Raw genomic sequence first — 13,057 nt, 5'->3', positions numbered from 1 at the left:
TGAATACTGTTCCAGTAAGTGAGGATTATTTATAGCTTCTGACACAGAAGGATTCAAGTATAGAGTGAACATCATTATTAACACTAACTCAAATAAACTCTACAGGAAGGAGGACTATAAAGTCCACACAGGATGCCCTTAAAAGATGTGATCTTAGAGGTTTTGACTTGATGATGAGATGGGAAAGATGAATGGAGAAATGGTAGTGAGTCCAAGGCATACAATGGGACGTGGGGCTTGGCTTTCTTTTTCTAGGTTATCAGTGGTCTTCTTTTCTGATTGCAACGTCTTTCCCTTTCTTTTCTTCCTTCCCTCCTTCCTCCCTCTCTCCTTTCCTTCCTTCCTTCTTTCCTTCCCTTTCCTTTTCTTTTTTTCAAAAGGAATGGTGGTCCAACATCTCTAAAGCAATACAGACCCTTCTGTTCAGAAGCCCAGACTCCTGCTTCATGGAGATAAACTCATCTTCTTCCTCACTTTTAAGTCGCTACCTCTTCAGACTTCACCTGCTCCATCCAGCCATATCTCTAGCAGTCCAAAGGAAAACTCTTTATTGGTTGGACTAGTTTGCTCAAATCTCATGTATGTATCTGGCTCAGTCTTTGTCTATACCGTGTCCCCACCTGGAACACTGTGTCACTGAATCCCACCTTGCCAAATCCTTTAAGACCCACGTCTAGCCCCATTTTTGTCCATGAGGTTCTCTCTGAATATCTAGCCCTCAAGGAGCTCCATCCTATCCTGTGAATAGCAGTCAGGGCTACTTCATATAAAGTTTTGCTAGTTAATTATATTGTATTATCTCTTAGTTTGTTATGTGTTAGTTTCTCCAGACTATTTAAGTTAGGGAACTATCGGAATTAGGGACCAAGTTCTTTAAGTTAGGGATCTGGTCTACCCAGAATGGCAGATGGAGCTACTTTTTGTAATTCGTCTACCCAGAGGACGTTCCATCTGCTAATTAACATAAGAGCACAGTATAGGCCAGCTTCAACCCTCTCCTTCCCTTATATTCAATTTCAGGCATGTGCTGACCAACCCGGCTGCCACGGATGGACACCACAGTTAGTCCCTGAGGAGAAAAATAATCCTCCTGGATCCTTCGAGCGATACCATCCACCAAATGTTTTCTTTCAAGGTACCACCTTTCCTATTTGTGGAAAGTGGACACAGCCTTCCAGATGAAGCAGAACAAAAGACATTCTCTAAAGGAAACATAGAAAAAACCGCCAAATTCAAGTTCTGAGGCAGGCTGTTTAGCAACAATTGTTAAAGGTCCTAGAAATACAATCAGAGATACAGTAGGAGTAAAGGAAGACGGAACGGCCAGGATTGCTGGCTGGAGAAGCTGCAGGAACTGCGGCGGGGAGATCAGCAATTGGAAGGCAATGATTTCTTCTCAGACAAAATGCACAAGTCTAGCACTGAGGGCAATGAGCGAAGACCTAAAAGGGCAAGAAAATTAATTGTGTACCTTGGGACACACAGATTTCCCCTCTTTGCCCGAGAGGAGCTTCTGTCTTTGGTCCTTTAGTAAATCGTGAGGAAAGGTTGGTAATTGCAGCCCGCCATTTAGTGTTAGCCTTGTGGCCTGGGTGAGTCATTTGATTAGTTCTCATCTGCAAAATGGAAATAATACCACCTCTCTCATTTATTTATTCATCCATTCATCTAGTATTAATTAAGGGCCCACCATGGGCCAAGTGTGAAGGGGAACAATGGTGAGCAATACAGACACGGTCTTTGCCATGATGGAGCGTCCCCGTCATCTTGCGGGGGTACTACAGAGAAGGAAAGTGTCTTTGGGCTGTAAAGCACTGCAGCAGTGGAAGGTTTTCCTCATTATCAGTGACTTCCACTCTTGACCTAGCTGTGTGATTTGGGCACGTCATAATTTTTCTGGGCTTTCCTATTCTCACCTGTGAAATGAAACAAATTCCTGTCCTAAAACTGAAGTATTCCAAATGCAAACAAAGAAGTTTTTTATGTACTTCTGAATCATGCCTTTCTAAAAGATTATTATGAAATATTTCAGACACACAAAAGGGTAAGAATAATATAACAAACGCTTGTGTACCAACTATCTTAAGAAAAGTGCTATTGGTGGCATGCCCTCCTTTTCCCCAGAGCAAATAACTGTGATGTGTTTGGTATTTCTTATTCTAAATCATGGCCTTTCGAGGATACCTGGTGTAGGAGTAAGAATGGTTCACCGGTGAAGAGTTCTTCCTACATTTAGGTGTTCCTGGTTCCCAAAGAATGTGAGGGCACGACGGTGTTGATCTGAGAAAGCTGGAGTAGCAGCCTATTCTCGTCCCGCCAGTCCTACTTGCCGCCCACCCAGCAGACAGAATTAGAAGAACCATGTGGCAGGCATTACCTGCTGCATTTCGAAGGAGCATAGTTTTGTATCTACCTTTAGGGCCTTCTGCGCAGATTCACTGGATCCAATTGCGATTAGGTTAGGCCCCGCCATGCTGCAGAAGCTCTTCAGATGCAACGCATCAGCCACCGGGACTGTGGAGACTGCGTAGTCCTATGTGTGTTATAGAAACAGGCACTTCAGAATAATTCTAAGACCAATTTAAACCTGCCTGAAACATGGCTATTTCTAGGGAGGCTACAGGGGGCCCTGGATATCTGGAAGAAAAACTGGGACCTGTAGGTTTTGGTATTGCCAGTTAAATAAAAACTACCTTTTCTTTTTTTTTTTTTTTTTTAGAAAGAGAGCATGAGCGTGTGCCTGGGGGGTGGGGAGGGGCAGAAGTAGAGGGAGAGAGAGAGTCTTAAGCAGGCTCCACTTCCAGCACAGAGCTAGGTGCAGAGCTCCATCTCAGGACCCTGAGATCAATCATGACCTGAGCTGAAATCAAGAGTTGGACCCTTCACGGACTGAGTCACCCAGGCACCCCAATAATGACTACTTTTAAGAAGAAAGTGTAGAGCCTCCTTCCAGATGTGTGATTGTGTCAACGGCTAACTTTGCTGGTTGATCCATGGAATGGGCTACTCTGGAAGGCTATATCTGAATAGCCTGTGCAAACTAGAGTCTCACGTCCTCAAGGGGAAAAGAGCTTCCTAAGCAGTCTGGTGAGCCTATTTATTAATAAATCAATGGAGTAAAGGGAACTTGAGAGGATGTATGTGCAATATTTAGCCCAGTTTCCAGCACACAGTAGGTTCTAAAAGTACAAGTGATGCTTGATTCCGCTGTGAAAGTCATTATTGTGCAGGAAATGTGCTAGGTGGCTGTATGATTATACACTGGGAAAAAACAGAAGATGTCCATAACCTTGTCTTATGTGGCTACGGTAGCCCGATGCAGCCTATTTGTTGAGAAATCTGAATTTGATAGCTCTTAAAACTTCTAGCAAATGTACAAATATTAGGAATTATTTTGCGAAGCTGGTGACATATAGATACTATTATTCATGACATGCTGATTCAATGTGTCTATGAATATTTATTAATTACTGTATGCGGGGCATCAATGATCCAACTTTACCTACCTTAAAAGTATCGGCCAAGATTTCAGCACCTCGTTGATTTGTCCTTTTGGAAAGGCCCACAAAAAATTCTCTGCCTATAATAAATGTCATGGAACACTGTGAGTACATGGCACCAATGACGGCACACTTTCTTTACCTGTAAATAATGACCCTGAAGCACCGCACAGTTCTTTCCTACCACACAAGGCAGCTCTGCTTGCACTCTGACCTCTGCTCTCTTTACACAGGTCTGATTTCAAACTATTATCCTTAGAAATAAACTTGTTCAAATGCACAGAGGTGGAAAGTAGAATAGTGGCTGCCTGGGTCTGAGGGGGAGGAGGAACTGGGAAGTCAGTGTAGTGGGTGTGAAGTTTCAGCATGTGAAGGTGAAAACATGCTGGACATGGATGGTGGTGATGGTTGCACACTGAACTATACACTTAAAAATAGTTAAATGGTAAGTTCTATGTAGTATAGATTTTAGCACAATAAAAGAATAAACGTTCCATTTAGGAAATAACGGAATTAAACCTTCTTGTGTAATAAAAAATTAAATAATCGCAGTGACAAGTTAGTAATGCTTCCCTTTTTTTCCCTAAAAGAATAATACTAGACATTCATGATGAAGTCAGATTCCTTTTCTTGTAAAGATGATGTAAAGGCTGGAGAAACTATCTGCGTAAAGGAAGTTTAGGGCTGATTGGTCTTCAGGCATGACCTCTAAAGAGATGTCCTTAAAACTCTTATTTGTTGTTTCAAGTCAAAACATCAGAGATGTCTATTTGCAACATACTAAAGTTTAGAAGGATGGAACTTTCTAGTCGTTTGGCTTTTCTGAAATTCCATAAATTTTCTTCTCAGAAGGCAAAACACCAAATAAAAATGGTCTCCTAGTGAGAGGCAAGCAAACAATTATAGTAGATAGTGTTAGGCAATATATAATGGTGGGGATTCTTAATGTCCCTTAATTCTTCGAAGAAGAATTCTACATGAAATACGAAAAAATATTCAAAGAGAAATCAATATATATTTTGATCCACAACATTAGGGTAAAGCATAAGAAGAAAAACCATGTAAAAGAATTGCTTGATAGACTTTACAAATGTTACAACCTTAATCCTCATGATGTCCTTAAAAAAGAGGTTAATGACCTAGGTCAAATGATGTTATGATAAATTCCAATGGCTTATGCTCTTGGCAGTCAGAGGACTCTTTGGTGGCACACTGACAGGGTTTTTTTTTTTTGTTTTTGTTTGGTAATGGTATACCTCTGTTGTCCCTTGAGAAAACTCACTACATACAAATCAAAACTTAACTAAGGGAAAGATCTTTTACTTGGCAAAAATATTACTCACTTTGTTAAAAAAAAAAAAGTCAGCTGAAACTTTAAAAAATTTTCCTTAATTCTTCTAAGATAAAAATAGATTTATAAATTAGATTTATACACAATTTTTAGGAAAAGTATTTAACAGATTAAGCAAATTTAAACAAATTTATAACAGTGGCATGTGCACTATTTCTATTTTAAAAGACTAAGGTAGCAAAGCACAAAGAAAAGCAAACTGCTTATCTCATTTAAAAGTCAGCTGGACTTCTGTTTCTGGCAGTATCGTGTAGACACCTAAATGGTCGGTTTTGTCTGTCTTTCTTTCTTTCTTTCTTTCTTTCTTTCTTTCTTTCTTTCTTTCTTTCAAGATTTTATTTATCTATTTGACACAGAGAGAGAGAGCACAAGCAGAGCGAGAGGGAAAGGGAGAAGCAGGCTCCCCGCTGAGGGAGCCCAGTGCGGGGCTCGGTCCCAGGACCCTGGGATCACAACCTGAGCTGAAGGCAGACGCTTAACCAACTGAGCCACCCAGGTGCCCCAAAATTCCTTAAATGGTCTTTCTGATGAAAATAACTGAACTTCTGGAACGGAAATATTAAAAAAAATTTTTGTTGTTATGTCTTTTATGTCATCTTTTCTGTTATCAATCCACCCTTTCACCTCATTCATTTATAGGAGAAGACAGGTCATTTGTCCTATTGATGATCCTATGTTCTGGATTTGACTGCTTGCTTCCTTGTGTATTATCTAATACGAAACTATTCCTTTGTCCTTTGTATTTTCAGTAAACACATAGTTTCATGTAGATGTTTAAATAGATTCTTGTTAAAAAAAATTTTTTTTTGATAGGACTACTTCAGAGGTGGGGCTGTATTACTGTATCACATCATGAGGCACATGACTGACAGCCACATTGTCAGTGACACTAGAATAATCTGTGTGTTCAGGTGGTATCAGCCTGATTCCTCCATTATGACGTTCCCCATGATCATTATGCAGATCCATTATTTTATCAGGAATCTACATTTACTGGCTGGAATTCTAAAAAGAAGAACGTTCTCAATCAAGTATTTGGTCTATTTGAAATAGAATTCATAAAGGACAGATAGCTAAATGTCTGACTCTTTCCTCCACGTATTAACTGTCAGAGTAGTAAGATGGTGTCCCCAGCAACTTACAATAATGACCAATATGTTTTTCAAGTAACACCATTATCCAGGAATGAGTCAAAGCATAAATCATAATGGAAATCAGAAAACATGTAAAACTAAAGATAACAAATATATCAAAACACAAAGGATTCAGCTAAAGCAGTACTCGGAGGGAAAGTTATATAGCTTTAACTGCTTGCCTTAAGGCGAGAAAAGGTTCAACATTAAAGAGACAAAGTTCCAACTTGAAACGTAAGAAAAAAAGAACAATAAAAACAAAGAAATTTGAGGGAAGGAATTAAAGATAGAAACAGGAAGAGGAAGGGAAATAAACAAGAGAGAGATAATTCAACAAAGCCCAAAACTGGTTCTTTGAAAAGATGAATAAAATTGACAGATCTCTGGCACAAAAGGAAAACTGGAAGGCACAAGTAAACATTACCAAAAAAAGGGGACATAGCTATAGGGTTTGAAGCTTAAAACAGATATTAAGAAGATATGAAGAAGTTTATACCCAACATTTGGAAAACTTAGATAAAATAGATAAAATATTAGAAAACAGAACTCACAAAAACTGACTCAGAAAACCCTCAACAGTCATGCAATCATTGAAGGAATTGAATCAGTTTAAAATCTCCCCCCAGAGGAAGCACCTGGCCCACAGAGCCTGCTCATAGGTAAGTTCTACCAAAGTTCAAGGAAAGCACAATTCAACTACTACTGATTCTAGAGAGCAGAAACATAGGAAATATTCCCTAATACACGTTATGAGGTTGACATAATTCTTTTATCAAAGCCAGAGAAGGAAAGCAAGCAAGAAAAATGACAGGCCACAGAAACAAAAGTCTTAAGAAAAAAATTAACAAACTAAACCCAGCTCTAATTAAAAAGAGAGTCTATCGGGGTGCCTGGGTAGCGCAGTCGTTGGGCGTCTGCCTTCGGCTCAGGGCGTGATCCTGGCGTTCCGGGATCGAGCCCCACGTCAGGCTCCTCTGCTGGGAGCCTGCTTCTTCCTCTCCCACTCCCCTGCTGTGTTCCCTCTCTGGCTGTCTGTCTGTCACATAAATAAATAAAATCTTAAAAAAAAAAAAAAAGTCTATCACAATGGAGTTTGACTTCGTCCCAGGGATACAAGACTGATCAAATATCAGAAAAATCAATTAGTGCAATTAACCATATCAATAGATTCAAGAAGAAAATCATATACATTTCACTGGAGCAAAAAGACTTTATCACCAGAAACTCCATTTCTAGCTGTTCGCTTTAGAGAAACTCTTTTACACATTCCCAGGAGACACACACAAGAATGTCCATAGCAGCACTGAAGATAATTGAAAAACACTGGAAAACACTCAAATATCTATCAGCAGTAGAATGAATAAATGCACTGTGGTAATTCTTAACCATGGACTACCACACAGCAGTGAAGACAAAAAACCACGCTATACGCATCAGGTTAGATCGAAAGCAGACAAATCATAGAATACTTCATCATACAGTATGACCCTAATCATATCAAGTTATAAGACAAGCAAACATATATAAATACTCATATATAAACAACATATGATTTAGGAATGCATAGATTGAGGTAAAACTCAAAGAAAGACAAGGCACTGATTACTACAAAATGCAGGACAGTGGTTACCCCGGGCTGAAAGGAGAGAGAGGCTGGGAGTGGGCCTCCTATAGTCTTGGCAATATTCTATTTCTTAAAGCCAGGTGGCAGGCACCAGGTGCTCACTCTATCATTGGTCTTTAAACTGTACATACACATTTATAACTCTGTTTTTAATTGCTCCATATTTCACAAAAATAAAAAAATGAAAGTAGACATAAGCTGATATCTATGTAAGAGAAATAGGATTGAAATAATTTCTGCCAGTAGCTGCTCGCCTGACTCACAAGATTCCCAGTAGAACTGGGGTTGGATAGCGGCTTTCCTTCTGTCCAGTTCCTGATCAGCTGTTAACGAAGCTCTGAGTTACACAAGGAGGAGGACCCAGAATGCGTGGAAAGTGCTACAGATTTTGTTTCTTACCCAAATCTGCTGAACCCAAAAACTGAGTGGGGATGGTTGCATGATACTGTGAATGTGGTTAGTGCCACTTGAACTGTATACTTAGAAATGGTTAAGATGGCAAATTTCATATTATATGTAAAAAAGAAAAAAGAAAGAAAAAAAACTGAGAAGTAGGAAATAGAAGGCAGGACCGTGCGTCAGGCATGAATGAGGTGCCAAGAGATCCCAACGTGATCTCAGTTTTGAGTAAAATAACTTTCAAGATATTAACATAAGGATTGAATATTACCAAAATAAGCTTACAGATAATGTCAAAGGCAAGCCTCGGTATTTAGGCACCTAGTTAGAAGTTGGGGCAAAGGCACCAGGATTGAAATGCTGTGGAAAGATCTTTGATCAAAGGAAGAGGTTCTTACAGACTAAACTGTGCCATAACATGAGAAGATTTTTATGGAATCTGTTCAGCTCAGCTGTTAAGATAGCTAAATGGCTGTGAATCAGCTTGTTTTAAACCATACTTCAAATATTATCAGTACCTGCTTACAAGAAGTTATTTATTATATGGCTATGTTCCAGTAAAAAAGAGTTTTATTGTAAGGAAGCGTGATTTACACGTCTAGCTTTTCACAAAAGCCTATTTTCTAAGAGAAACAGGCTGTTATTCTGTGCTGCCAAAAAAGAATGAAAGTGCCATCAATGGGAGACACAAAGAATATTCTAAGGGGAACTTACTAGGCAGATTGGAAAGAATGCCTGAGTCGGCTTGGACGCGGCGAGAGCTGACAGTGCAGGGTAGGCCTCTTTGACCCCTTGTTATGTCTTCTTATGGCTCAATGGGTGCGCACCAGAGGCAGGGCCATTGCCTGTGACAACGGTAGCCCAGGTTGTGCAGTGCACAACTTCAGGGGGTACTTTTCAAAAGCCTGTGATAAGAATGGTGCTGCCTGGAGCTCAGCAACGCAGTGGCCACACCCATAGATATGTGACACTGAGCAAGGAACTATTCAAATGTCACAGGATAAATACCTCTCCTCCTCAAAGAACATGAATTATATCAAAATGTAAGTAATACAAAGCATTATGTTTATATTAAAATGAAGATGGCTATATTTTCTCTATATACAAGGGATTCAATATAAAAGCCACATCAGCTAAAATATTAGACTTCTAAGAAGCTTCATGTTTTCAGTGGGCCACCTGGGCTACATTCCCAAATCCCTGTAGGAGTACATCTATGAAACAGGTATTTATTCTCTGACATTCAGGGGAAAATAAATTCTCATTATAAATTAAAAATTATTATCGATTGTCTTGATTATCAGTATAACTAGAATGAATCTGGGGGATCCAAATTTTGGCACATGACTTTTGCAAAACAATAATATGATCATAAGGAGCTGGAAAGGTTAAATGCTACAATTACTGTTTCTTTAGCAGTAATATTATGCCCACTATAAAAACTGATTCTAGTTAGCTCCATAATAATATTAGCTGTTTGTATTTCGTTGAGTTCTGCTATTATTCATCCGGCATTGAAGCCAAATCAATTTGCATTGAAAATAATTTAAATTCATCTTGCTGTCTGGGCAAGAAAATTATTTGTAAACGACACATCTTGAATTAAGAATCTTTTAAATACAAACCAGAAACAATAACATGCAATGCAAAACTATGCAAACCACAAACTCACATTGTAGAATACAGTAGATGTAACCTACAAAATGATAGGTACATGCTGATAACATTTTTGTAAAAAATACACAAATATGGCATGCATACAAAAGTACTAAAAGGACATACACCCAAGTGTTGAAATGATTATCTTTGAATGAAAGGTCATTTTCATTTTATTCTCTTTTGTGCTTTCCGATATTTTCCAAATTCCCTGCAGTTAGCATTTTTACTTTGGTAATTAAAAAACAAAACAAATAAACAAACAAAAACAACCCTACAGTTAAGTGAATACAAGCCAGGTATTAGAAGTAGTTTTGGATAGGAGAAGGTGAGGATGAAGATACCTGTGAATAAGACGTCTCCACCATCTAAGGTTGCATTTTCATCTTTCATCTCTACTAGATTGAGCTGAAGTTTTTCTAATGCTTCTTTCATCATGTCAACCTGTTGAAAATAAAATGACTCAGATTGGTATCCTACAATTTTCTAACAAAAGTAACCATCTAAAACTTCTGAACACTGAATCATGCTCTTACGTACACAAGTGCGTACACACACACACACACACACACACACACACACCCTTGTGAATATATGAATATATGTAGTGTAGTTTGGATTTGCAATGACCATTTGCAAGAGAAAAAATTATCTATTAGAAATTGTCCATTTTGTCTCTGTCTAGTCTATGCTAAAGTCAATATTATAGTCCCTTTTTCTGTTGGAGGCTGACTGGTTAGGACACTGTTGGAGGCTGACTAGTTAGGGCATATGAGTCAAGAAAGGTGGAAGGCAGAACAAATCCTCCAATTCTTGCCAGAAAGCACAAGATTTAATTTTAAACCTTAAGTCAGTAAGTCAGTCAGCATTGCATACACTGAGTAATATATGGAAGAAGTATCAATGACAACAACCAGTTACTTGAAATCTCAGCCCACAGGACAGTCATTGTTTTCTGTTCAAATATTTTCTAAAATGTCAGAACCTTCTCTGTAAGTCTGAACTGCTAATTAAATTTAATCTAGGTCCCTAAGGGTGATTAACAAATACAGTAATTTCAATCAAACCAAAGAATACTTGAAAAATGAATTTCGGGGCTTTCCAGGATTGCAGGGTATAGTGTAAAGCACACAGATATTCTGGGCTGAATTAGGGAATACTTCCAGTGAGGTTTATTTTTATGCAAGAAAAAAAATTTAAGGCATAACAAATGCCTTTTGAAATGTACAGTTTAATTCAAGTCCTTCCAGCAGCTCAACAATTTAAATATTTCTGAAGGTCTCTTATAACCTTTGACATGGTGAAGACCTACATCAAGAAAACAAGAATAGGGGCCAAAGGAAAAACAAGAGATCACATGATACCGAGAAAAGGAGGAAGTTCTGCCAAAATACAGCATGCCCAGGACACATACTGAATTGTCAATGAAGAGTTTAGGAGAAACAACTACAGCAGAGCAACTTCTCCAGTAATCAAAATATGGAAAGATTCTGACAACAAGCCTGACATTCATGCAGTCAAGAAAAAAAGAGGATACAAATTAAAATAAATATATCATCTCATCCTTGTCCTGGAACTCATGTAAAAATTCCACAAACCAGAGTGACTCAGAACAATAAAAAATTATTTCCATGGACAACATGGTCTTCATGTTGTAATAAATATATCTAGTGTTCTCTTTTAACAGCAGAATAGGTTTTTCTATGTAACAGGAAGGGGAATCATTACCGTAGCATAAAAAAAGAAACAAAATAACATTTACCATGGCTTGGGCTACAGTGAACTCAGGAAAACACAGAACTGTTTCCTTCTGTCATCTGCCTCTGGGTCTATGGAAAATTCTCTGAGCATGGAGAGAGATCTTTAGAATGTAGCTACTGTCCCTTTTGTCTGTCTTATGATGTTACTGCTTCTATTGTAACTTAACATTTCAAAGATTACTAGGGATACAGCAATAACATGTATTATGGTCTGAAAAATATATATGTAACTTTGTTCGATTCTTAAGAGTTTCAAGAGGAACTTTATTCAATTCTTAGGAATTTAAGAGAACAGAAGTAGGGAGGCTATTATATGCCAGTTTCAGAAATATTGTATTTCTTTAAAAGTCCTGTGTCTTTCAAATTAAAGTTTCAGAGGATAAAATGCTTGTGGTTTCTTAAAAGTTAAAACAGCTGCACCAATATGAAAAAACTGGCTTTTGCGCAAGGCTCATACTTTTTTTTTTTCTCCTTAACTATTCAGTCACATCTATATAAACAAAGTCATCAGGATAGGTCCATAACACAAACATTGATGATACCATATTACTTTCAGAGTTAAGGGTATGGACAAGTTTAAAAAATTTTTAAATGTCAAGTAAATAGTTCTGAGAATTGTAGAACCATATGGCATCAAACTGGCAATGCTAACTCCAGGGAAATTTCTGGAGAAGAAGCAAGAGAGGCTGAACCCGGAGGCTGTACACTGAGAACCGCAAACTCTTGGCATAGCGGTTCCACGAAGCCGACACACTCAGCTGCAAACAAGGCCCAGTATCGCCCTGACACACGGACCCAGAGCAAGTCAGTTTTTCAGGCAGTTAGAATACTAAATATAACTAAAGAAGTGGGAATTTTTGCAGGAAAAGATCCAAACCATGAGCCTTCAAAGAAACTGCCCATTCTGCGGTTACATAGCCATGGTTAATGTTGACTTAATTAACTTTCAAGAGGAAAAAAAAAAAAAAGACCAAACAACACACCCACCTTTCCCTGAGACACTAACCTTGCAGAGTGGAACTTAGCATTACTCAGGGTGGAGAGAAACTGTCAGACAAACAGCATTAGTTCTAAAGGTTGAGTTGAATAGTTCATTTCAGCCCATGAAATTAGAAATACAGGGGTGAATCAGAGAAACAACCTTAATTAATTTAAAACCTAACGGTATTATTTTCATACTCTAAAAATTTACGAGGCCTTTATCCGTCCCCTTTCCACTCTGACTGCACTTTGTTTTGTTCTTTTATTTTGTACTCCCGTTACTTTTTGCCCCCTCTTTGCTCCTCTCCCATCCTTCGCTAAAGATTCCTTCCCTGACCACAGTGGGTTCGGACCACCTCTGTGGCTTCCAACCATCCAACCCACATGTCTTTCTCAAGAGCTGGTACTAGTTTTGAGGTCATTATCTTTTCCTCTTCTTCTTCCTTCCCTTCCCACCTCCTTTTCCTTCTTTCTTTTTTTTTTTTCCCCTGGAGTACTAATGTCAACACTGTAGAGCTCTTGGGGTTACACAGACAGAGGCATCCCCTGGGAATGTCTGCATAGTGTACTGTTATCATCAAGGGCCTGGGATTCAAATCCCAATCGGCTACTTATTAGCCAGTGATAGCTTGTTTAACTTTCTGTACCTCAGT

The 13,057-nt window shown here is 38.6% G+C and overlaps 1 protein-coding gene across 10 annotated transcripts in view; it reads right to left on the bottom strand.

Moving 5' to 3' along the window:
* The window catches only part of DDAH1 (dimethylarginine dimethylaminohydrolase 1), a 231,930-nt gene that overhangs the window by 26,463 nt on the left and 192,410 nt on the right, over positions 1 to 13,057 (bottom strand). For all 10 annotated transcript variants that reach the window (XM_057310506.1, XM_057310511.1, XM_057310508.1 and 7 more), the window contains 3 exons: positions 10,008 to 10,107; positions 3,507 to 3,580; positions 2,414 to 2,533 (listed from right to left, as the gene is read on the bottom strand). In XM_057310506.1, coding sequence (XP_057166489.1) covers positions 2,414 to 2,533; positions 3,507 to 3,580; positions 10,008 to 10,101 — 288 coding nt within the window. In that variant the 5' untranslated portion in view covers positions 10,102 to 10,107. The remainder of the gene's footprint in view (positions 1 to 2,413; positions 2,534 to 3,506; positions 3,581 to 10,007; positions 10,108 to 13,057) is intronic.

The sequence above is a fragment of the Ursus arctos genome, unplaced genomic scaffold (assembly GCF_023065955.2).
Source record: "Ursus arctos isolate Adak ecotype North America unplaced genomic scaffold, UrsArc2.0 scaffold_12, whole genome shotgun sequence".
In the NCBI taxonomy this organism is placed as follows: Eukaryota; Metazoa; Chordata; class Mammalia; order Carnivora; family Ursidae; genus Ursus; species Ursus arctos.
This window is presented reverse-complemented; position numbering and strand designations above follow the sequence as displayed.